Source organism: Netta rufina (genome assembly GCF_964035555.1).
Source record: "Netta rufina genome assembly, chromosome: 1".
In the NCBI taxonomy this organism is placed as follows: Eukaryota; Metazoa; Chordata; class Aves; order Anseriformes; family Anatidae; genus Netta; species Netta rufina.
Window position 1 is genome coordinate 64,100,305 of NC_140123.1, and position 27,258 is coordinate 64,127,562.

Genomic DNA, 27,258 nt, shown 5'->3' on the forward strand with positions numbered 1-27,258 from the left:
ATTCTACATGATACAAAGTAACTTACAGAACACAGAGGTTTTGGTCAACAAATTTATTGAAAACACTAAAACGAATAAATACTTTTTCAATTACAAAAGAGAGTTGGCATACCTTACACAGAACAACAATTTGATTGAAAGATACTGCTAGTCAGTGCTTCGGCTGGCAGCATTGCTCTTTGCCACTCCCAAATTATGCAGAATTGCTTTGGCATCTATGCTGATGCGAAACTGTTCCGGATGTTTTATCCCAAGCAGTCCTTCGATCATTTGGCGAAGTGCAAATATTTCAAACATATTCTTATTGCTTCTGCAAAAGATTTAACATAGAATAATTGACATAAGATAATTGACAAGTTTCAACTTTACTGTAAAGATTTTACAGATTTATTATCTTTCAATGAAAAAAAAATATTGGGAGCTTCACATAACTGTCTCTAAGCAGAAAGTTATCAGTACATGGTAAGAAAAATCTCGACAAAAACCATCAAGAACTATGCTTTCTCTTGACTAAATGGTATTTACATGTAGTATAGTGGAAGATCAAGGAAAACCTGTAAAAAGATTTCCCCAGTGAGAAGGAAGATTTCAGAAACAGGACGTGTACAGAAAATCCACACTAACATCAAGGCAAATATACTAATGAACTACTACAAAACCAAGGATAAAAAATTAACTTTAAAGAATATTTCAAGGTTCATTTCTTAAGATTTATGGCACCACCTGTGAGGTTGTCTTTTAATTAAACAAATTAAAAAATCTGGATTTCTGAGTACACTTTTAGTTTATTTCTGATGAAAAATATTATTTAAATTAGAGTATTTTACAGGGAAACTTTTTTTTTCCCCCAGAGTTCAATTTTGTTCCTAAGAAAAATCAAACAAAACTCTCAGTTTTGTAAATAACTAACTCTAATGTAAGCAACAGTTTAGTGTAAATACCTGCTTTTATAAATGAAACAATCCCATTAAATAATGCACATCAACGGAACTCAGCAACATTCTGCCACTGACATGCTGAAGGTCTTTGTTATAATAAATTAGTAACCAGTAAGCAACAGAAACCTATTTTGTAAAGGTTAACGTTCCCCCAAAGTCTTAAATGGCTCAAGACTTTAAACTGTGTGTTGGTTTTGTTTTGTTTTGATAGAGATGAAAATTGACAAAACTGAAATTTAAGTCACATACAAAACAATTTTCAGAGGACATTTTTACCAAGTAACTCAGTAAAACTGAAGGTCGGGGGGAAGAAGGGTTTTCTTCTAAGCATTCTTGTCATCTAAATAAATGAGGAATATATGCTCTTTAGGCTAGTTATTTTTTAGTTCACATTCTGAACTACACAGATACATAGGCAAATTGAGAAACTCAATCTTACATATCTGTGACAAACATTTTAGACATAATTGCTAACAATGAAAGTCCAGCATTATTTGTATTGGAGCAAATGAACGTTAAAACAGAGATGAGCTTTTAAAAAAAGAGAAAGGTCCCCAGGTTCAGTGATCTAATGGCAATTAACAGAAAAACAGTAATAAAGGATTACTTTATTTCGGAGAGTTTCCGTAATATAAAACAAATCCTTTCCAAAATTGAAATGTCTAGTTCGCAATTCTGAAGCAATGCGGAAAAAGTACAGAAAAAGCGTTCATTACTGCAGTCTTCCAGGAAAATCTTTAAGTAAGCTGTAAAAGAAAATAATTAAAAAGTTTAATCACAGAACTTGGCTCACGGAAAAATAAATCATTGATTTATAGCTTTTGAGAGTTTTATATGCGCCTCATGTTGTGCAACCATGAGAACAAAGTAATAACTGGGTATATTCTAGGCATGTGATGCAAAAATCAGGTAAAACCAAGAACAAAACCCACCCAAGTTCCTAAGAATTCTGATATTACCAGCACTTGTGGTATTAAAACAAGGCCTATTCCCTTGAGAACAAAGAAAAACAGGACACTGAGCAATTTTAAACTCAGATAAAAAAAATCTTATCTTCAACATGTTTATTCAATGCTCGTTGATCATGCTCCTTTTCTTATGATGACGTGAGGAGAACACTAAGCTATGCTAAAAAAAATGACAAGGAAATATTTTAAGCTGCTGCAAAATGACGTACGGAAATAGTACATGTAGACACTGATGTGATACTAGACAGCTTTTCATTATCAAAACACTGTCACCGTACCGTTTCAAGACAGGCAGAATAGTAATTGAGAGGTCAGAGTTGGATAAGAACACCTGAATATCAAAACAATTCCTGTAAAATGCTGGATAATTTTTAAACATGGCCATATAGTATAATCTTTTCTATTTATCCTGCTCCCCAAAACTTAGTCAATTCAGAACAAAGTAAAATCGGTTCCCTTGTGTTATTTCACTCTTGATTCGAATAGTACAGACTGATTTATAGCAACACCATAAAGAACATAAGCACCGATTTAATAGGTAACAGAACTGAACAAATTTGTTAGAAATCCAACAAAACAAGTCACTATTCACTGCACTCTGCCTTTAGCATATAAACACACTTGGTATGCCCCAGGATATAGTTACTTAGAATATGCCATTAAATTAATAGTTATTGTAATATTATTCTACTTTTACTGTAGAAGAAGGAGGTCCTACAATTTATTCCTATAAATATCCTTAAATATCTAAAAATTCCTTAAATTCCTTTTTGTAGGTGTAAACAAATACCATATTCAGCTTACTTGGGCATTTCTTTGCTGGCTTGTTCTTACTGGTCTCAATAATACTGTATTATTTTATTATTAAAAATACTGGTCTTAAGGTATCTTAAAAATACTTTATTAATATATATATACACACATATACATACACTGTAAAAATGTTTTAACTGTGAAGTTTATAAAACAATATAAAAAAAATATGCTGAGGGAATTTTACTATAAAGCAGAAGAGCCAACGTGGAAATAATACCTCAAGTTTCACAAAGTTCAATTACATGAAAGCAAACTGATAAAGACATGCATTTAAAGAGATTTTTCCTACATTGTTTATATATTCATTTTATATATTCATTTCAAATAAGCTTTTGCAGAATATATTTTAAATCATCAAAAATGTACAAAATAAGCATATAATTTAAATGCCTGTCTATCTGATGAACTAGAAGAATAAAAACTGTATATTTTTACATATTTTTCTGTATCATCTCTGCACAGATTTTGTTTTTATTAACTACTGTAGAAAAACTAAATTGGAATCTATCCTGTCAGGATTTGACACAATTTTAAATAATCTGCAAAAGCCTCCCATAGTAATCATAAAAAATTGCAGCATTTTGTAGTTACATTAACTTAACTTCATTGGTAGACTGTAATGAACAATGAGCAATTTATTGCTGTTGACAGAATTCATCTGAAATTTACCCTCAAAGTAATCAGTCACTCACAGCATCAAGTCTCACCAGCTATAGTTATTCAGAAAATTCTGTTTTATAGCTAAAGCTCTGTCACCTCAGAAAATGAAGACTGTCGGGAACACCAGCTTGAAGTTCATGTTTTAACAAATTAACCATTACGCTTTTGCCTCATTCCTAATTGCATGTGGGTCTGCCAGGAGACCCGACCAACTTAACAGAGTGATGGAGAGTTAGCTCATGGAAAAGTTACATAAGGACCACAGAAACAGAAAACACTTGAAAGAACCAGTAACAACACTGAACAGCTTGCTGATGAGCTGTTGTCTCTTACACAGTCACTGGCAAGATTGGAACCATTTGCTGAGTTTAACTGATTCTCGTCATCAACAGCTGGGCCTGGTAAGAGCCAGTGGTTATAGCACAACGGAGGGCAGGCGAGGTCACAGTCAGTGCAAGGCCCCTTGAGTGCGGATGCCTTCGTGGGTGACCCTGAGTTAAGAGAGCCCAAGGACAGGTCCAGCCCATCACCCAGTACATGTTGACCTCAGGATGGTATGAATTGTTCTTCAGCTTCCTAGATGTGCAAGACCTTCACGCAGCTATGACACAGGATGTACGGGAGGCCACCATCATTCTTAAATGACCATCACATACACACACACAAAAAAAAAGCAATAAAAAAGGTTAAAAATAGAACAGGATTCCTTATGTCACAGAAGTAAGTTGGACTGAACAGAAGTTTACAAAGATCAGAAAAGACCAGAACAAAAACCTACAACTTGGAGGCCAGGAACTACCTTTATAACAAGACAGATTGACAGGATTCTGGATGTGAAACACCTGAACCAAACAGGGATGGGGTACATGGAAAGCTGTGTGCCAGTCAAGATGAACAGCAATAAGACTATTAATTCTAATTTGTCATTAAGATACTACGTATAGATAGGAAACAGATGGTACCAATACCTGAACTGTTACATTTGACATTACGTTTTCAGTAACTGGATGCCTTATTAGCATTGCTGATGTGTGAACTAGCAAGGGAAACTTGGGACACCCACTGGATCAGAAATACCACGAAGCCAAAAGGAATGATACGGCTCTAAAATCTGAAATAAATGAGTACTGAAACCAAGTCGGTCAGTGGGCTTAAGGAATACTGCAGAATCTCTTATAATTTCTATCAAAGCACAGAAATGTCTGTCTTAGGCCAACAGGTCCTTTCTTCTCATGCAGCTTAAGTAATTTCCCTCAATGTATGAGGGAATCTAGGTCTTATTTCTGGAATATGAGGACAGGAATTTTTATTTATTTATTTATTTTTTTAATAGGAAAAAGAACCTACAAGAGGGCTTCAGATAGGTCCAAAAAGTATAGAACCATTAGCATATACTGCTTACTGTAACAACAGGTACACGCAGTTACAGGAAGAGGCAGTGCAAAGTATTTGGTATTTCGCATCTGACTCATCTTTCAGCCTGGACAATTAAAATTTGAATCCATAAAAATACCTCACAAAAATAAATTAAAAAATTAAGTTATGAAAAAGAACATCTGGAAAAAAAATAAACACTTTTTTTTTTCCTCACTTAGTTCCTAATCACATAAGCTGTAACGGTAATATTTTTGAACAAAAATACTGGAATACTCATGCAGACTCAGAAAATTATTCCAGCAAATCGAAAGAATGCTTAGGGATTGCATATCATAGAGGAAAAATTTCGATTTCTACTCCTGTTGGTCAGAGGCTGTTTTTTTGGGTAACACGTTTCCATATTTTAGTACAAGATCAGCTACTTACGACTTCATATTTAAGGCTGCACAACAATACAGCTTTAAAATTGTGCATAAAGTCCTGTTTTAGTCTAGCACAGAGAGACCTCTGAATATTCACAGCTACCTTCCAGTTTGTTTTTAATAACTTGTTAACAAGAAACATACAAAGGTATGAAATTATGATTTCCTGTCAACAATACTACTTGTCAACATTAACAATTTCTTGGAAAATATTAACTATATTGGAAAAGAACAGACTCTGACTATAACGTGGATATGGGGAATTCCTATACCAAAGAGAAGGCTCTGCATAAGACTTTATATCCAGTTGCTGAAAAATAAGTTCTCAATCATATGTCAGACCAATTAAGCATTAGTCCTCCTTCCCTGGTTTTGCATATCTATGTTCTCTGAGAAGCAACATGGCAAAATGAGAACTTCTCACAATTTATCTCCACTATTCTTCCAAATCTAGGCATCCAGCATATAGAAATGACTACTACTAGATAACAGAACATGTACTGTTAGTGGGATTTTTCTTCAAAGTAATGTCAGATACCATCAACCCTGCTTAGGTTTTTCTTTCCCAGTTACTTTACCGATCAAAATTATGATGATTAGAAATACTTTAGTGTAAAAAAAAAAAAACTAAACTAAACTAACCACACAGTCTGAAAGGATGAAAACAACATCAGGTAAATCTTTCTGCCACTTATCTCACTACAAAATGCCTTCTAACTCAACGTTGTTCCATCCCAAGTCAAACACGCTTTATTTTTACCCCTATAGTACACAGTAACAAAATAGCCCAAGCCAACAATATACATTTCACAAATAGCAGCAGTCCCTTCTCCTTCCCTTTTCTGTTCCAAAAACCAATAATTTTTATTTTAAGAAAATTAACAAGGATTATTCCACATGACACTGGAATGGCTCACTACTTTTGTGTTCATCCAGATTGTTATCAACTGATTCTTTGCCTGTGTCGCCTGGAAAACCACTGTGAAGGAGACTATTAACCCTTTTATAGGACCACACCACAGTACAACTCATTGAAACATAACCATCCCTTACAGATGTGCCATTTCCAATTATTTTAAAGTGAAAAATGGCTAGGGGTGAGCTGTTCACATTAGGGGGGTAAATAAATAAATAAATAAATAAATAAATAAATAAGCAAACAAACTTTTATCTTTTATCTCCGCCTGCTAACAGGATTTCATGAAATGGCTGCCCTGGCACAGCCTTACTTCAGAAGAAAATTACTCATTGGCAAAACATCAGCAAGGTAAAACAGTGGAATAAACAGAAAAGCTAAACTAAATATCAAAAGAAATCACACCAGTAAGAAAGCAACCAGGACAATATGTAAAGCATGGATGCTGACAGTGAGAAGAGACGGACAATTCAGAAACATACTTTATATCTCTAATGAATTTAAATTACACAAATGAATGCTAATGCTAGATCAGGTTATTTATAGAGAAGCAGCACGTTATTTTTTACTTGGTATTTATGCTTACTTCACCTATTTTCATCATAACTTTATATGTATTTTTTTCAATTACTCACTTTTATCATTGATCATGGCCATCTCAACTAATGCATTAAGTGCAACAAAAAGGAGACATTTTTTGGGTATAGTTAAGTGGCTTAGTATGATAGGCACACATCGGTATTGCAAAAATAAGATCTTTCCTTCATCTGTCTTCAAGTCCACGCAAAGGGAACGAAATGCATGAGACAGGTAATTCACTGAAAGATAACAGAAAACAGGGAATAAAAATTATATAATCACAGTTACATTAGATGATCACAAATACATGAATATTTATCCAAAGAGTTACCGTTGCAGATATATACTAATTAAAAAAAAAAAGTTAAATGGCTGAAAATATTAATTTTATTTACTTATTTATTTAAATGCATCTTCTGCCTATTTTTATTCCTTAAAAAAATTGTTGTGAGTGGAAAAAAAGACAAGTTACAACTCACAAATTGAGCAAAATATATTTGCAAATATAAAACCTTTCTAATATCTTCCTTAAGAGAGAAATCACAAGCTGCATAGTTTGGGACTATATTGGTTTCAACATCTGGGAAGCCTCTAATAAAGGAGTAAAAGGCTAATTCATCTGAATAACTGCAATTACTGTCATGACAACAACTATTCGCATTCCTTTCCATAAAAAGCTGTAGTTTAAGTTATATATGCATCTACGTTATATATGCATCCATTTTGGAGAGCACTAAATTATTCAGAGAATTTAGATTAAGTGAATCAATTCAATTTTCTTAATTTCATGATGTCAAATCTTCCTCAATATCTTGGAATAGCATTGATCATCTGGAGCACAGAAAATTAAGAGTAAGGGAAAAATTTATCACATAGCAAAAGTTTAATTACAGTGCCATCTGCTGGATATTAGCATCTCGAAGGGAACAGGATATATATTTAAACTGAATGTGCTGCTTTATCATCACTAGATCATTAGACATGTGGTCAGTGATGAAAATTCATACACGGTAAGTTTCAACATAAATTTAACAGATAATTTTTTTTCCATGTTCTATAGGCTTGCAGTAAAAACCGACCATGAGAAGCTAAACTGATTCATTCTGATCAACAGCTTTCATCTGCTTACAGTTAATCTCTGCAATAAGTACTTTTTTTGTATTGTAATTCATTTGCATCATTTTTATCAAACATCTCTAGAAATGTGAGTTTCAATTTCAGGGTAATCATGCTTCACCAAAATATTCTGACTGAAACTATATGATACTGAAATTGAAAATACACTGATTCTTCCCTCCAACAGCTGAAATACTGTATTTGTTTATTAATGGTGACAGGGTGGTCTTCCAGAATGCTTAAATCCTACTTATTCTAAGTACTACCAGTATAAATACTGCACAGGTCAGTATTTTTGTCATCACTTCAAAGAAAATGTTTTTTGTCTTTTCAGGCTCTGTTTGTTTTTAAAGAAACTGCTGCCGAGAAGAGATGCTACGGCATCCTGGAAATTGCACAAGTGGAGTAACTATAATGAACTGAAGCAAAAGTTACTAAGAACTGTGATATCTCCAGACAAGTATGACCTTGTTTGCTTTTGCCTGTTAACAAAATACATTACTATACTGCATCAGCATATGGTAGCATTCTTCAATGTTGATAATGTTTATGGATAGCCACTTGCAGTGACAGACTTGGTAGGAGAAAAGGGGAGACAGCAGAGAGGTAAGAGCTAGATGGAGTATGAGCTTTACATTAAACTTTGACAAAGCAATGAAATTCTAGAACTGTTTTAAATTTGCTACTGATTTCAGTTTACTGAGGAGCAATTAGCTGTACCATTATATGCAGTGAAGATCTTGACAAACAAATCACTGCTATAGTGATTGCTTGAGAGAATTACCAACATCTCTTTTCCCCTTTGTCACAAAATACGTTGATCTCACTGACATAAATAAAGCATATTAAAATGACCACACAAATTCTGACATGAATAATAGCAAGGTTCATACTTGCTTCCCTATATTATGCTTCATCAGGTGGTAAAATTCAAATAAAACATCCTTCACTACTAAAGCATTACAGATGCTACAGTATCATTGAACTGCTGCATTTTGTACATTTGTTTTTTGTCTGGGCACATACCTGAAAATAAGATTTAAAAAAAAAAAAAAAAAAAGAAAAGAAAACGGTAATTTAAAAAAGACATAATAAAAACCAGAACTTACTTCGTTTTGCTGTTCTAAGCACAACTAAAGTTGACAGAAACCTCAAAGGCATAGATTTGCTTTTAAAGAAATGTGCAAGTTTTGGTTTACTCTGTGTAGGCTTTCCGTTCCAGTTTTGCACGCTTCCCCTTTGTACTACGCCTTTGAGAAGAACTTCTGCAAGTCTCTCCATTGTTGATGTCATGCTTGCATCCTGTTTCAAACAACGTGCACATTTAGCGTAAACATTAAAATACATGAAAATCCTGTCTGCTAAGTATGTATGTTCCCCTAAGGATTAAATATTAAATAGCAGATGTCGTGACCGTGTACTGCAATACAGTCTGTACATGGGATACTACTTTGCGTTCCACAAGCAGTTGAACAACATTAGCACAGGGCCTTGTCAACACACACTTCACAAAGAAACAAGGTAGTCAGGGCCCCTGATATGCTGACATTATTTAATTTGCCTCTGGTTCCAGAATAAAGTCAGTTCAAACTCAGCTTTAATCAGTGCTGCCTACTACACTATCCTCTTTTGTGAAGATGCCTGAAGCTAGGTCCTACAAAAGCGTTTACAGAACTAAGGTCTAAACATGACCCTTAAGAATACTGTACAGGTAAGATGTATTGGACTTTTCAAAAACCTGTACAGAAATATTACTTCAGAATCAAACTTAATAACATGCTCATTTAAAATATGTTCTCATTAGCACTGGAACCACCAGCTTACAGTTCTATTCAGTTAGACACTGAGTAGAGAACAAAGAAATCAAAATACTTTTGCTACTTTGCCACACGTTGCCATCAATTTCAACAAATCTCATGCATAAAGTGAACAAAAATATATTTCTTTTCCTAGTTCACAAGTTTTGTAAGCACATATGTAAAATACCATTTCTGAGATGCTACACACTACTGCAACAAAGATCACATATGTATGCAAAAATATGTTTACATACACGGTGCAAAATATTACAATGAATGTGAGAAAGTTAATTTGGTGAGAATTATTTTTTCATTTGCTATGTATCTGTGGTAGGCATTTATGCTTTGCAAAGACAGCAAAGTTTCTTTTATATATACTCCCTGAAAATATCTACTTTTCATACTCATTTATAATACAAAATATCTCTTGGGAATTTACCTGACTATCAGTGTCTATCTGCCTTAGAGACCAGTAGATAAATTCAATCATAGGCATATGTAGTTTAGGATCCACAAATGGCATCCACTGGAGCTGTCCAATGACCATAGGCAAAAGCTGTAAAAATACAGAATGGCAAAGTTATGTGCAGTATACGAACTTACAGGACAAGCTAACCACAAGTAAAAAGCAAACTAAGCAAAACTAAACTAAAGTCAATGTATTCCCGGAGTTTAACAGACTATATGTACAAATACTCACTGAGCAGATCTGGCACAGGTAACAGAATTATATACTGAATTTACATTTTACACAGGTTTACACAAAAAGTGGAAAGACATTGTGTGAGCTCAAGCTCTGAAGTCTAATACCAACGGCTACAAATTTTAAATATAATAATAATTAAACAAACAAACAAACAGTAAAAGCAGATTTCCAAGCCTCGGTATCCCAAAAAAGCGTTACAAGTATAGCATGGTATCATCTTTTATAAGACATAAATTGAACTTTTAATACCTAGTATCAGCACTAAAATACTTTAAATTAGATGTGTGTATCTCCTTAGGAAAAAGGAATTACATGCTGTATTACAGATAAAACACGAGATAAATTATCAGCTGAGAAAAGTGACTTAAAATAGAAAGACAGGTGGAATCTCAAGTTCAGACTGAACACTACACATTTCCTTAAAAATGATCTGTATGAATATTTGTATGATAAATTATCTATTACATCTCACTGTTGGAATTAATACTGATGGATCAACTGCTGTTTTCTTTTAATTAATGTATTCAAAGCGTGTATAAAACAGGCTGACCTGTTACACTCAGAAATAATAAAAAGAATCTTAACATTTCAACCTAAACAAATTCAAATGCCTTTACCTTCACACAATTTTCTAGAGTGTAGATTTCTTTAGCACAATGAGGTTTCTCACTGCCCTCTCTCTCTTCTTGTGTTTTTATTTTGCGAAGGTGTTGGTCTGAGATCCAGTCCATAAGAATAGTTAAGGGGTTGTAAACATTTACATTCAGTAGTAACTGTAATACATCCACAACATCAGTTATTTCAGTTTTCAAGTCTATGATTTTCTAAACCACAATACCAATAGACTAAAATATATGAGTACATTAGTAATATGCACGTGCTTTATTTTGTGCTTAAACAAATGTTTATGAAAGGCTTGGGAAGAGATTTTCACATACAAAATCACTCTATTTTATAATTCTAACTAAATGGATTATAGGAGAAAGAAAATCTTTAATGATCTTTAATGATCTTTAAGGATCTTTTTAATTTCTTTCGCATCACTTAACTGAAAGAATCAAAAAACATTCAAATATCCAAAGATTCAAAACTCACTTTTTGACTTAACCAGCACATTGAAATCATTTGATGTGATTGCTAAATAATTAAAAGTTCAATTTTTTTCTTCTCAGTATGGACAGTGATAGAAACAAAATCACTGTCCACTTTCTCAACAAATCACGGGATGGCCAAGGTGGGAAGGGACCTCTAGAGACCATCTCGTCCAACCGTCTTGTTTAAACAGGGCCACCCAGAGCAGGCTGCCCAGGACCACGTCCAGGCAACTTGTGAAGATCTTCAAGGACAGGGACTCCCTAACCTGTCCAGGCAACCTCTGCCAGGATAAATAAAATAGTAGTGGCTCTTCATTGACTTGCAGCCCAGCCTTTCAGCTTACAGGGGAATAAGCACAATACCTCTTTAGGTATATAGGCAATACATATTTGATTACTTTTCATAAAGAAGTGACACAAAAAGTGGAGTGCGTATTTCAAGAATGGTCTAATGGCCTTGGAAATAGAGAGGGTGAAAGTTTTCTTCTCTACAGAATGACACTGTTACTGAGCATGATCTGTGAGAAAAGAATATGAGGCAAACTATAACCACCATTTAAATATAAGTAGCATACTCTATGGATACAACAAGCATCCTGATCATCACGTAAGTCCTCTATGAATACTTCAGTTTGCACAAAAGAGAAAGATAAAGATTTTACTGAGACTAGGAAGCAGACGATTTTAATCATACTCAAGAGCATCAGAACTGCAATTCACTGAAGGAGCAATGGTCAAAAGAGTTTAGGCAGCAATTTGCTTGTCAGCATTTAGGTCAGATTTAAGTCAAGTGAGAAGAAAACTTTAACTTTGTATTATTGTGAACCACTGTCTCAGCGTGTCTTTAAGAACAGAGAAAATACTCCTTTAATTAACACTTTTAAAAACAACTAACTCTAAATTCTTTAATACTGGAAAAGCTCGGAGAGACTAAATTTCATGTACTAGAAAATGAAGCAGAAAGTAATTACAACCATTCACACAATTCTTGTCTTAGAGAAACAAAATCAGCAATTTTGCAAACAACTTGTTCAAACATTTAAAATTGTTGACTGTAACTTGCAAAGCTACTTATAAACTTGACTGTACTGCTTGACTACTTGACTGTAACTTGTAAAGCTAATAACAGGAAATAATTAATCTTGCCTGTTTTTTTAGGAATTCATTATCTTCCCTCAGAGAGTTAAGCGATGACTTCAGTTCATTATTTTCATCAGTCATATTTCTCAAGGTTTCTCTCAGTTGGCTCTTTTTTGTCTCAGGTTGCTATAGAAATAACAAATTTTAAAACATGATTAACAGGAGTGTCTTTTTAGAAATAAATCTCAACTAAGTTCCATTTTAGTGTTAAAAAATAGGACAAACTTTCAAAGATCAAATTTGTAATTCTTCATGGTCCAATCTGCACATACCACCAGTAGTGAAGAAAGCAACATCCACACCACGTATTAAGAAGAAATATAAAGAAAATGGGAGCCATGGTGTACAGCCTATGGATCTTATTTTTTTTTTTCCAGAAAATACCTAGATCTTCTCATTGATCCTCTTGTACATTCCTCAGTTAAGTCAGGTGTGGGAAAGAAGTGTGAATGAAAACAAATGTCAAAGCTTTTGTTTACACTTAGCTCTTTTTTTTAGCATCCATTTTAACCACAAATATGCCCAATTCTCCCTTCTTTGAATCTTTCAAATATTCTAACCATTCACTGCTGATAGTTAAGATGCTTTAGTTCACCTGTACTTAAACACCTGTCCTGCAATGTCCAGGAATGTATCCAGTACGTGCTACATTTCATTGAATTGGAAAAAAATAATTGTGAAACTCAAGATAGTAATCTTTTAATATTTGTTATTATTATTAGTCCATAATATAATTTAATACCAGTACATACCATTAAATTATAAGCAAAAACAGACAAAAAAACTGCAACAAAGGAAAACTGAAGTGACAATTACTTGTAACAGTCAAAAACCTGTGTGTCTTGAAAAAGAAACCAAGGAATGTCTTTTTTCCCCTTCACTGGAAATTTGTAATATAATTAAATATTTTCCAGCAGATTCTGAAAAAAAAACAACACTGAGGCTTTGAAACTGAGTATAAAACAAATGTTTTCAGAAAATAACATTCCTTTTCTCAGAAACCGTGAGAATCTTCTATGTGAAAATAGCTTTTTGTTCAGAAGTGTTGTCTTCTGCACTAAGAATTCAACCATCCACTACATTTTCTTAAGCCTCACTCTCAGACTGTTATCATGCTGCAAAAAGGACTTAAGCGGTAAATATAGAAATGATCTCATCAACAAAGAAAATGCTACAGATAGGCTCCAAATGGAGTGCTCAATTACTTCCATTGGAAAGGCCAAACCTTTAGAGTTAACCAAGCCTAGGAAAAGCTTGCTCAGCTTGGGATGGAACAGGAGCAAGATGGCTTGAAATTGACCATAAACTTTCAAAACAGTCAGGGACAGCAGAATTACAAGTGAAAGGTTTTGAGAGAAAAAAAAAAAAAAAAAAAGAATTAATACTCTCAATTTCTCCAAACTACATTACACAATGCTTTATAAGGCTTGCGTATTCGGGGTTTTGACAATAATTTCACAGTTCTTCAGGGATTTGGCAATAATTTCACAGACCACAGGGTTGTTGTAGGTGGTGCCAGGATGTCTAAACCATCCAATTCTATTATCAAATCAGGTACCATCCATATCATAATAAACTGCATCACTTCATTCCTGCCAAATGTTTGTCTAGTCTGTTCCGAAGACCTGCAAATACTGAAAGCATCAGTCTTACTGACCTCTCTAACCCAGTGGTTAACTGCTTTATTTTAATCTAGTTTTTCCAAATTTCCAAATTTCAACAGTAATCTGCACCTACACATCCCACAATTAACTGCACCATTCTGAACTGGAAACCACACCAAACCCCCTAACAACAGTTTAGTACTTTTTATGCTAAATCTTTAATTTAAGGGTTTCAAACACTTTAAAGAAATAAAGCATTATATCTAGCAAACATATGATGGCTTAAGAAAACTACAAGCAAGTTAAAATGTATGGTGAGCAATAAGAATAATTAAGTAAGTTATTGTACCTTTTTCATAGTTTCAAGTTTTGCCTGAACGTCTTCATCAGCATCTTTTATTGCAGCGAAAGCTGCTTCACGTCTGTGAAGCAATTTTTCTCGCTCAACTGGAGCACGTTCTCGTCTCTTGAGTTCCAGTGCATATTTCTCCTGTGCTGAACGCTCTCTCTATACCAAGGAAAAAAAATGTTGCAACGGCTTCAAAACATATGAAATTACCCATTTATAGTGAACTAGAATTCTTTTATAGTGAACTAATTTAGGGGAAGAGGTGGATGATGACAGTGATATAGTTAGTAATTTCTGAATTCTCTGTCAAAAGGGAGAATCTTTGTAACATTAATGAACATTACAAAATGTCTGAGGCCATTACAGTTCCTACCTGGAGCTTCTGATAGGCGACTTGCACTTTGTTACAACTCTGACTGGTGTCAGGTGGTATTGGGCCTCGACTATTGAGTTCTTGAGCTTCAGTTCCACTCGCAGTCTTCCTTACCAAACCATCAGTCTTATTCTGCGTGCCTCTTCTTTTCGTACCTTTACGCAAACTGGATGGTAAGGTGTCATCTATGGAGAGAAAGAACACACTTTACATTAAAAAGATAGTCTTAAATAAAGAAAGACTGCTTATCCAAAACAGGGAAAATGTATTTTAAGCGTTTACAGCGACCAGTATAAAGCAAGATATATTGACATGAAAAAGTAATCTCCTAAAGAATTACAGAGAAACGCTCCAAGTTTTGTTCCATGACTTGTTTGAATCAATCTATGCACGGACTGAAACAAGAGGCAGCCCTGTGGTTTATGGCCCAAGAAAAATTAGGCTATTGCCTTAGGTGTATCTGGACCTCCTAAACATTCTAAAGGAACAAAGCATATGAAAGGAAAGGTTAAATCTCTATGTTAAAAGTATATTTTCACTGATTCTTGTATTTCTGAACTGAGCAGAAATACATTTAATAGAAACTTTTAAAACTGCGGGTTGTACTTTGTGCAATATTTGAAACTCAGGATTTATTACCTGTTTCCATACACATACCTGTCTTTTGAACTGCATCAGGTACAGAACAATCAACGGTCTTGTCTTTGGTTCCTAGACCTCTTCCACTTTTACGGGTTTCTGACTTTGAAGAATCAGCATGTTTGGATGAAGACTTAGTTGTCTTTCTTCGTACGCTGCCATCTGCAGAATATATAAAATAACAATAATGATATTTTGCATTTGAGAAGCTGACACAGAGAAATCATCAAGGACATATTGGAAATGCTTATCACATAGTCATGTATATTCTACTCAACATTTTGTTGATTACACAGATTTTCATAGATCAAATGCCTTTCTAGTCCTTTAGAGAAAACATTTCTAATGTCATGTAGTCAACAAGAATAAACTGGAGAAGTCTCTACAATACTCTTCCCTTCCCATAAATTCAAAGTTTACTGCCATTCTGAGAAGTGACGTGCAATTATATTTAAAAAAGAGATCTTAAGACTGAGTTAGGTTCAGTTTGATAAGCGTTCGCTTTATCACTTTGATAAGTAGTCACACAGCATTTAACAATAAACCAATAGCATTGCTCTGTAGCAGTCTCATCTGACCATATCAGAATTTGAAACACTGAGATACTTGCAGTCCCCCTCGTGTTTTCACTAGATTAGTACTCATGCTTCAAATTCAATATTGCTACTACATCTGTCCAATGCAACAGCTAGATTAGACAAACTGTTCTACAGAAAAGCATACTTAAGCTCCTAAAAAACAAAACAAAAAAAAACAGACAACAATATAGCTACCGTTGACTTTACCTTGAGATGACACTGAAGGAACTGATTCACTTTCTTTTTTATTTGTCAGGTTTACAGGTTTCTTATCACCTGCTGGTAACTTCTGCTCTGTATGAACATTGCCTCTGCTGGAAGATGGCTTCACATCAGCTGATGGAACTGGGGCAGCTGATGGAGATGCTGCAGCTGATGGAGCTGGTGCTCTTTTAATGGCAGGGCCTGAATCAGTAGAGCTGGTATTTTCATCGTCCTGAGAAGTTGAATAAAGAGTAAAGCAATAAGCAAATAAGCAAGAAGGAGCTTAATATTCACTTCATTTATTCATACTGGTGCAATGGACCTTGCATTCTCTGGTGCATTACATTAACATGTAACATTGCCAGGGAAATGATAGCCATCATAAATTACTCTGGTCATGTGGCGATCTCTTACGGACTAGGGCTTTGATTCTTTGCTTGGCTAGATAGGAAAGGCTCCTACTCTTTGAAAAAGCCTGATCACGAGGCTTCAGGAAAGCTCACAAGCACTGCCAGCACGTTTTCAGAGCAGCAATTGCTGGAGCAGCAGCAGATAGGGAAGAAACGTGTTATGGATGTGCTTCATACGTGACTTAAAACTGCGAAGACAACCCACGCGTTGCTAGACCCAACCGACAGGGGAATTGGAGGACTTCTAGGCAAAAGCTAAGCACCAAGCCCCTCAGGCTGCGTTCTGCGGATGCTTACAACCCGGGACAGCGGATTGCGGGGGCAAAACCACGTCCAGACGAGGATGAGCCCCCCCCCGCCCCTTCCACCGCGCGGTGCCGCAGCCCCTGGGGGCGGCTTCCCGCTGCCTTCCCCCGGCCCCCTCAGCGGCTCGCGCCGGGACCCGCTGTGGCACCGCCCGCCCTCGCCGGGGCCCTGTGCGCAGGCGCAAGAGGCGGCGCTTGAGGCGGCCGCTGCGGGCGCTGAGGGGCCGGGGCTGGCGGAGGGGGTTAACGGGGACATTTTCTGCTGTGGCTGAGTTGCATCAGCACCAGAACTGAGGCTGGGAGCTGGAAGTGCCTGAACAGGAGGCACAGGCACGTTTGGTTGACTTTGTGATTTAGGATTCTGGCCAGAATGAGAGTTTTCATCATTGGCTTCAATGGGAGTGCTCTGTAGGCCTAGTCCAAAATGACCTTCTTTTTTAGAAAAAGCAGTTCCTAAGTCATTTTGAGTAGTCTTTGGAGTAGATTCAGTTGATGGGGTGCCATGTGCTTGCCACGTATCTGCATTTGGGCTTTGGCACGGTACACAATTCTTTGCAGTTGTGTCATTTGGAACTAAACATACCTTACGTCCCCATTGAGCCTTCTTCAAGGGTGACTGTCCAAATCCAGCAGAAGAAGAGGTTTGCTGAGCTTCCTTTCTGAATGACAAGTCAGGAAGACTGACTTTGTTACCAGATTCACTGGTCACTCCATCTCTTGGGAATTGAAGTACAGAGTTCAGGGTCCCTGAGGTCGATCCGTTAGATTTCTTGATATCCTGACTTGTCATTTCTCTAGCAGTCCCACTCCTCTGAGTCACAGGTGTGTCAACATTTGATCCTAAGGTTCTTAAAATGTTCTGAGCCTCCTCAAACTTGTTTTTGAAAAGCATTGCTTCCTCTGGTGTTTCAAACCAAATTCCAAGATGCTCTGGTTTTAGCAACTCGTCTGCATAATCCAAAGCGTGCCATACGAATGACCTATCTGATCCAGCATTTGGAGTTAACTTCATGTCAGTATTTATGTAGTGATTTGCACAGATTTTCAGTACTTGGTCCCGTCTCATTAAGAGACGGAATTTGCCAGAAACTTTATGCTTCAGTATTTTCACATTTCCAATACCCCTTTCTTTCCATTCCTTAGATTCTGCATCAAAACGAAACAGTTTGGCTCCGTTGCAGAAGAATTCTTCTTCATCTTCTTCTCCTGTCTTTACTGCAGTCTTGTCAGGGAGGGGCACCACAGGATCAAAATGACGAACAACATCATTCTTATCTCGGAGGGTGCTTCCTCCCCCTGCTGCAGCTTGTGGAGAAGAAAAGGTAAAGTGTCCATCGTTAGACTTGAAGTTAGTGTTGAGTTTAAAAGCTGGTGGTTGACTTGACTGTGCTGGTGTTGGCAGACGTGGTTTTGACCCTTCTGCTGTTCCAGGCTGTCCAAATTTAGATTTTGGAAATTGTATCGGTTTTGATTCGGCAGGTTTTAAAGTTGTTGGTGCAACTGAAGCCTTTTTGAAATAGCCAGGTCCAGAGGGCTGTGGAGAGCAATAAGAGTCACTAAGTAAGTTATTGTACCTTTTTCATAGTTTCAAGTTTTGCCTGAACGTCAAGAGGGCAAGTGCTCTTGAATGCCCAGAGTGAAGAGAATAGTTTCAGGTGCTGTCAGGAAAAGCAGTGGTTGCAGGTGTTTCTCTCCATGCCAACACCGCATCACAAGACACAACTCTTGCAATAATAGCACTGTGTTCAAACTCCCTTCAGCAGAGCAAATACCTGATCTAACCACTACCCATGTCATTACCAAACCAGTGAACTAATTTAGGGGAAGAGGTGGATGATGACAGTGATATAGTTAGTAATTTCTGAATTCTCGGTCAAAAGGGAGAATCTTTGTAACATTACTGAACATTACAAAATGTCTGAGGCCATTACAGTTCCTACCTGGAGCTTCTGATAGGCGACTTGCACTTTGTTACAACTCTGACTGGTGTTAGGTGGTATTGGGCCTCGACTATTGAGTTCTTGAGCTTCAGTTCCACTCTCAGTCTCCATTTCCGAATCATCACTCTCATCCTGTGTGGCTTTTCTTTTCGTACCTTTACGCAAACTGGATGGTAAGGTGTCATCTATGGAGAGAAAGAACACACTTTACATTAAAAAGATAGTCTTAAATAAAGAAAGACTGCTTATCCAAAACAGGGAAAATGTATTTTAAGCATTTACAGCGACCAGTATAAAGCAAGATATATTGACATGAAAAAGTAATCTCCTAAAGAATTACGGAGAAACGCTCCAAGTTTTGTTCCATGACTTGTTTGAATCAATCTATGCACGGACTGAAACATGAGGTAGCCAAAGTTTCCTTTTTCTTATGGCTTCAGGAAAGCGATTAACTGCTGACTAGACCCGGACCTAAGCCAGTTAGGCCAGTTAATCACTTTAAGCTAACTGAATGGGACTTAAAATGGGACTTACTGGACATGGCATGAGAAATTGCTAGACAAAGAATCACAGAACGGTTTGGGTTGGAAGGGACCTTATCCATCACCCAGTGCCACCCCCCTGCCATGGGCAGGGACACCTCCCACCAGACCAGGTTGCTCAAAGCCCCATCCAGCCTGGCCTTGAACACCTCCAGGGATGGGGCAGCCACAGCTTCTCTGGGCAACCTGTGCCAGGGCCTCACCACCCTCTGAGTGAAGAATTTCTTCTGTATGTCTAATCTAAATCTACCCTCTTTCAATTTAAAGCCATTCCCCTAGATTTCACAAATAGTTAAATAACCAAAATTCACGGATAACTGGAGGGAAGCATTAGGATCTTCTAAGGAATTCAATATTGCAAGCCCAACTGCATGCTGGTACTACAAAAGACAAAGATTATTTTGATGATGATAGCAGAATAGCAGAAATAGAAACTTGGGTACAAAAAAAAAAAAAATCAATCAGAAACACCTGGACCTGATCCTGGGCAACTGTGTCTAGGATGCCTGAGCAATGAGTTTGGACAAGATGATCTCTTGAATCACAGAATCACAGAGTTTCTAGGTTGGAAGAGACCTCAAGATCATCGAGTCCAACCTCACAGCTAACAGTCCCCACTAAACCATATCCCTAAGCTCTACATCTAAACGTCTTTGAGGTCCCTTTCAATCTCAACCTTTCTGCGATTCTGTGAAAACTCAGGGCAATGGGGAAAAAGTGGTTAAGGATAGGTTGTTGATGGCAGGCAACTGGGGAAGGGAAAGGAAGGGCAAACAACCACAAGCAGCATCAAGAAAAAGGAAAAAGGTTAACAGATAAGGAATGATGTCAGCAGGGCTAAGAGGTGGTGCACCACCACAAGAGGCAGCCCTGTGGTTTATGGCCCAAGAAAAATTAGGCTATTGCCTTAGGTGTATCTGGACCTCCTAAACATTCTAAAGGAACAAAGCATATGAAAGGAAAGGTTAAATCTCTATGTTAAAAGTATATTTTCACTGATTCTTGTATTTCTGAACTGAGCAGAAATACATTTAATAGAAACTTTTAAAACTGCGGGTTGTACTTTGTGCAATATTTGAAACTCAGGATTTATTACCTATTTCCATAGACATATCTGTCTCTTGAAATGCAACAGGTACAGAACAATTAACAGTCTTGTCTTTGGTTCCTAGACCTCTTCCACTTCCATAGGTTCCTGACTTTGAAGAATCAGCATGTTTGGATGAAGACTTAGTTGTCTTTTTTCGTACGCTGCCATCTGCAGAATATATAAAATAACAATAATGATATTTTGCATTTGAGAAGCTGACACGGAGAAATCATCAAGGACATATTGGAAATGCTTATCACATAGTCATGTATATTCTACTCAACATTTTGTTGATTACACAGATTTTCATAGATCAAATGCCTTTCTAGTCCTTTAGAGAAAACATTTCTAATGTCATGTAGTCAACAAGAATAAACTGGAGAAGTCTCTACAATACTCTTCCCTTCCCATAAATTCAAAGTTTACTGTCATTCTGAGAAGTGACGTGCAATTATATTTAAAAAACAGATCTTAAGACTGAGTTAGGTTCAGTTTATAAGCGTTCGCTTTGATTTATCACTTTGATAAGTAGTCACACAACATTTAACAATAAACCAATAGCATTGCTCTGTAGCAGTCTCATCTGACCATATCAGAATTTGAAACACTGAGATACTTGCAGTCCCCCTCGTGTTTTCACTAGATTAGTACTCATGCTTCAAAGTTAATATTGCTACTACATCTGTCCAATGCAACAGCTAGATTAGACGAACTGTTCTACAGAAAAGCATACTTAAGCTCCTAAAAAACAAACAAACAAAAAAAACAGACAACAATATAGCTACCGTTGACTTTACCTTGCGATGACACTGAAGGAACTGATTCACTTTTATTTGTCAGGTTTACCAGCAGGTGCTGAGAAACCTGTAAACTCTGCGCTGTATGAACACTGCCTCTGGAGGAAGCTGGATTCACATCAGCTAATGGAGCTGGTGCTCTTTTAATGGGAGGGCCTGAATCAGTAGAGCTGGTATTTTCATCGTCCTGAGAAGTTGAATAAAGAGTAAAGCAATAAGCAAATAAGCAAGAAGGAGCTTAATATTCACTTCATTTATTCATACTGGTGCAATGGACCTTGCATTCTCTGGTGCATTACATTAACATGTAACATTGCCAGGGAAATGATAACCATCATAAATTACTCTGGTCATGTGGCGATCTCTTACGGACTAGGGCTTTGATTCTTTGCTTGGCTAGATAGGAAAGGCTCCTACTCTTTGAAAAAGCCTGATCACGAGGCTTCAGGAAAGCTCACAAGCACTGCCAGCACGTTTTCAGAGCAGCAATTGCTGGAGCAGCAGCAGATAGGGAAGAAACGTGTTATGGATGTGCTTCATACGTGACTTAAAACTGCGAAGACAACCCACGCGTTGCTAGACCCAACCGACAGGGGAATTGGAGGACTTCTAGGCAAAAGCTAAGCACCAAGCCCCTCAGGCTGCGTTCTGCGGATGCTTACAACCCGGGACAGCGGATTGCGGGGGCAAAACCACGTCCAGACGAGGATGAGCCCCCCCCCGCCCCTTCCACCGCGCGGTGCCGCAGCCCCTGGGGGCGGCTTCCCGCTGCCTTCCCCCGGCCCCCTCAGCGGCTCGCGCCGGGACCCGCTGTGGCACCGCCCGCCCTCGCCGGGGCCCTGTGCGCAGGCGCAAGAGGCGGCGCTTGAGGCGGCCGCTGCGGGCGCTGAGGGGCCGGGGCTGGCGGAGGGGGTTAACGGGGACATTTTCTGCTGTGGCTGAGTTGCATCAGCACCAGAACTGAGGCTGGGAGCTGGAAGTGCCTGAACAGGAGGCACAGGCACGTTTGGTTGACTTTGTGATTTAGGATTCTGGCCAGAATGAGAGTTTTCATCATTGGCTTCAATGGGAGTGCTCTGTAGGCCTAGTCCAAAATGACCTTCTTTTTTAGAAAAAGCAGTTCCTAAGTCATTTTGAGTAGTCTTTGGAGCATCTAACTCAAATTTAAAAGAAATTTGAGAAGATACTTCTGTATTCATTTTGCTTGGATTCTGGGAGGCAACAGGTTCATTTCTCACTGAACGCATGCTGCTGTCCCACTTACCTTCTTTTTTAGCAAAGGCAGAACCAAATTTGTCCTGCGCAGTGTTACCACTGGCTTTGAAATTTGGAGTAGATTCAGTTGATGGGGTGCCATGTGCTTGCCACGTATCTGCATTTGGGCTTTGGCACGGTACACAATTCTTTGCAGTTGTGTCATTTGGAACTAAACATACCTTACGTCCCCATTGAGCCTTCTTCAAGGGTGACCGTCCAAATCCAGCAGAAGAAGAGGTTTGCTGAGCTTCCTTTCTGAATGACAAGTCAGGAAGACTGACTTTGTTACCAGATTCACTGGTCACTCCATCTCTTGGGAATTGAAGTACAGAGTTCAGGGTCCCTGAGGTCGATCCGTTAGATTTCTTGATATCCTGACTTGTCATTTCTCTAGCAGTCCCACTCCTCTGAGTCACAGGTGTGTCAACATTTGATCCTAAGGTTCTTAAAATGTTCTGAGCCTCCTCAAACTTGTTTTTGAAAAGCATTGCTTCCTCTGGTGTTTTAAACCGAATTGCAAGATTCTCTGGTTTTGGCATCTCGTCTGCATAATCCAAAGCATGCCATACAAATGACCTATCTGATCCAGCATTTGGAGTTAACTTCATATCAGTATTTATGTAGTGATTTGCACAGATTTTCAGTACTGGGTCCCGTCTCATTAAGAGACGGAATTTGCCAGAAACTTTATGCTTCAGTATTTTCACATTTCCAATACCCCTTTCTTTCCATTCCTTAGATGCTGCATCAAAACGAAACAGTTTGGCTCTGTTGCTGAAGAGTTCTTCTTCATCTTCCTCACCTGTCTTTACTTCAGTCTTGTCAGGGAGGGGCACCACAGGATCAAAATGAGGACCATCACCATTCTCATCTCCGAGGGTGCTTCCTCCCTCTGCTGCAGCTTGTGGAGAAGAAAAGGTAAAGTCTCCATCGTTAGACTTGAAGTTAGAGTTGAGTTTAAAAGCTGGTGGTTGACTTGACTGTGTTGGTGTTGGTGTTGGCAGACGTGGTTTTGACCCTTCTGCTGTTCCGGGCTGTCCAAAATCAGATTTTGGAAATTCTATCGGTTTTGATTTGGCAGGTTTTAAAGTTGTTGGTGGAACTGAAGGCTTTTTGAAATAGCCAGGTCCGGAGGGCTGTGGAGAGCAATAAGAGTCACTAAGTAAGTTATTGTACCTTTTTCATAGTTTCAAGTTTTGCCTGAACGTCAAGAGGGCAAGTGCTCTTGAATGCCCAGAGTGAAGAGAATAGTTTCAGGTGCTGTCAGGAAAAGCAGTGGTTGCAGGTGTTTCTCTCCATGCCAACACCGCATCACAAGACACAACTCTTGCAATAATAGCACTGTGTTCAAACTCCCTTCAGCAGAGCAAATACCTGATCTAACCACTACCCATGTCATTACCAAACCAGTGAACTAATTCAGGGGAAGAGGTGGATGATGACAGTGATATAGTTAGTAATTTCTGAATTCTCTGTCAAAAGGGAGAATCTTTGTAACATTACTGAACATTACAAAATGTCTGAGGCCATTACAGTTCCTACCTGGAGCTTCTGATAGGCGACTTGCACTTTGTTACAACTCTGACTGGTGTCAGGTGGTATTGGGCCTCGACTATTGAGTTCTTGAGCTTCAGTTCCACTCGCAGTCTTCCTTACCAAACCATCAGTCTTATTCTGCGTGCCTCTTCTTTTCGTACCTTTACGCAAACTGGATGGTAAGGTGTCATCTATGGAGAGAAAGAACACACTTTACATTAAAAAGATAGTCTTAAATAAAGAAAGACTGCTTATCCAAAACAGGGAAAATGTATTTTAAGCGTTTACAGCGACCAGTATAAAGCAAGATATATTGACATGAAAAAGTAATCTCCTAAAGAATTACAGAGAAACGCTCCAAGTTTTGTTCCATGACTTGTTTGAATCAATCTATGCACGGACTGAAACAAGAGGCAGCCCTGTGGTTTATGGCCCAAGAAAAATTAGGCTATTGCCTTAGGTGTATCTGGACCTCCTAAACATTCTAAAGGAACAAAGCATATGAAAGGAAAGGTTAAATCTCTATGTTAAAAGTATATTTTCACTGATTCTTGTATTTCTGAACTGAGCAGAAATACATTTAATAGAAACTTTTAAAACTGCGGGTTGTACTTTGTGCAATATTTGAAACTCAGGATTTATTACCTGTTTCCATACACATACCTGTCTTTTGAACTGCATCAGGTACAGAACAATCAACGGTCTTGTCTTTGGTTCCTAGACCTCTTCCACTTTTACGGGTTTCTGACTTTGAAGAATCAGCATGTTTGGATGAAGACTTAGTTGTCTTTCTTCGTACGCTGCCATCTGCAGAATATATAAAATAACAATAATGATATTTTGCATTTGAGAAGCTGACACGGAGAAATCATCAAGGACATACTGGAAATGCTTATCACATAGTCATGTATATTCTACTCAACATTTTGTTGATTACACAGATTTTCATAGATCAAATGCCTTTCTAGTCCTTTAGAGAAAACATTTCTAATGTCATGTAGTCAACAAGAATAAACTGGAGAAGTCTCTACAATACTCTTCCCTTCCCATAAATTCAAAGTTTACTGTCATTCTGAGAAGTGACGTGCAATTATATTTAAAAAACAGATCTTAAGACTGAGTTAGGTTCAGTTTGATAAGCGTTCGCTTTATCACTTTGATAAGTAGTCACACAGCATTTAACAATAAACCAATAGCATTGCTCTGTAGCAGTCTCATCTGACCATATCAGAATTTGAAACACTGAGATACTTGCAGTCCCCCTCGTGTTTTCACTAGATTAGTACTCATGCTTCAAATTCAATATTGCTACTACATCTGTCCAATGCAACAGCTAGATTAGACGAACTGTTCTACAGAAAAGCACACTTAAGCTCCTAAAAAAAAAAAAAAAAAAAAAAAAAAAACATTATACCTACCATTGACTTTACCTTGCGATGACACTGAAGCAGCTGATTCACTTTCTTTTTTATTTGTCAGGTTTACAGGTTTCTCAGCACCTGCTGGTAAACTCTGCCCTCCATGAACACTGCCAGTGGTGGAAGCTGGCTTCACATCATCTGCTGGAGCTGGTGCAACTGATGGAGATGTTGCAGCTGATGGAGCTGGTGTTCTTTTAATGGGAGGGCTTGAATCAGTAGAGCTGGTATTTTCATCGTCCTGAGAAGTTGAATAAAGAGTAAAGCAATAAGCAAATAAGCAAGAAGGAGCTTAATATTCACTTCATTTATTCATACTGGTGCAATGGACCTTGCATTCTCTGGTGCATTACATTAACATGTAACATTGCCAGGGAAATGATAACCATCATAAATTACTCTGGTCATGTGGCGATCTCTTACGGACTAGGGCTTTGATTCTTTGCTTGGCTAGATAGGAAAGGCTCCTACTCTTTGAAAAAGCCTGATCACGAGGCTTCAGGAAAGCTCACAAGCACTGCCAGCACGTTTTCAGAGCAGCAATTGCTGGAGCAGCAGCAGATAGGGAAGAAACGTGTTATGGATGTGCTTCATACGTGACTTAAAACTGCGAAGACAACCCACGCGTTGCTAGACCCAACCGACAGGGGAATTGGAGGACTTCTAGGCAAAAGCTAAGCACCAAGCCCCTCAGGCTGCGTTCTGCGGATGCTTACAACCCGGGACAGCGGATTGCGGGGGCAAAACCACGTCCAGACGAGGATGAGCCCCCCCCCGCCCCTTCCACCGCGCGGTGCCGCAGCCCCTGGGGGCGGCTTCCCGCTGCCTTCCCCCGGCCCCCTCAGCGGCTCGCGCCGGGACCCGCTGTGGCACCGCCCGCCCTCGCCGGGGCCCTGTGCGCAGGCGCAAGAGGCGGCGCTTGAGGCGGCCGCTGCGGGCGCTGAGGGGCCGGGGCTGGCGGAGGGGGTTAACGGGGACAACGGCGGGGCCTCGTCCCGTGCTGTGGAGCTGAAACGGGGACGAGCAGGGGAGAGGCTCGCTGTTGGGTTACAGCTCCGTGTAACGCAGGCCCGGGTGAAATCTGTGCGCTAGGGGCGTGCAGGGTAATGCTTGTGTAAGCAGCGTTCCCTGGAGAGGCTGAGGGAAGGGTTGCTCTCACTATCCTCAGAAGTAAAGCATGATACGAAGATACAGTGCATGACAGAAATATGTGATGTCTATAATCATCTCTAACTTCATGTATGAACGGCAAGGCAGTAGTTCTGAAAAAAAATAATACTGATAGTCCTGGCGCTGAGCTGTAAGAGAGAAGTTAAAAATAAAACTTACCCATGCACGTTCCCCCTCTGCACCACAGCTTTCCAAATAACACTCCAGGAAATGGTTGTCACTAAAAGTTACCAGCCACTTTATCATACCGTGTACAAAAATGATGTGGGTCTGGAAGGTAATCTTCTGAACAAGTATGAACTAAATCCTGTGTCAGACTGCACATAAGAACTGCTTTTTACCTTTCAAAGTACTCAAGTGCCAAAGAGCCTGCAGACAGCACAAAACAGCATCCACCTGACCAGCACCTACCCAGCTGCCTCAGCTTCCTCATTGCTCATCAGAATAAGAATGACATTTCAAAGGCCTTCAGTCTGACCATCAACATCAATTAGCATGTTCAAAATAAGTACACA

General features: G+C 38.4%; 1 protein-coding gene across 1 annotated transcript; it reads right to left on the minus strand.

Moving 5' to 3' along the window:
* Positions 1–147: 147 nt before the first annotated feature.
* CCDC138 (coiled-coil domain containing 138) lies at positions 148–27,254 on the minus strand (the record flags this gene model as incomplete). Its single annotated transcript, XM_084286558.1, has 19 exons — positions 26,903–27,254; positions 25,574–25,814; positions 24,819–24,962; positions 24,162–24,346; positions 22,799–23,755; positions 21,363–21,549; positions 20,572–20,733; positions 18,934–19,118; positions 16,282–16,510; positions 15,515–15,658; positions 14,858–15,042; positions 14,485–14,643; positions 12,538–12,657; positions 10,915–11,121; positions 10,031–10,147; positions 8,902–9,094; positions 6,733–6,915; positions 1,546–1,684; positions 148–310 (listed from the first exon to the last, which is right to left on the minus strand). Exons 1-19 carry the CDS (start codon positions 26,987–26,989, stop codon positions 148–150), a joined length of 3,987 nt encoding a protein of 1,328 aa, XP_084142684.1. The 5' UTR covers positions 26,990–27,254.
* Positions 27,255–27,258: the final 4 nt, after the last annotated feature.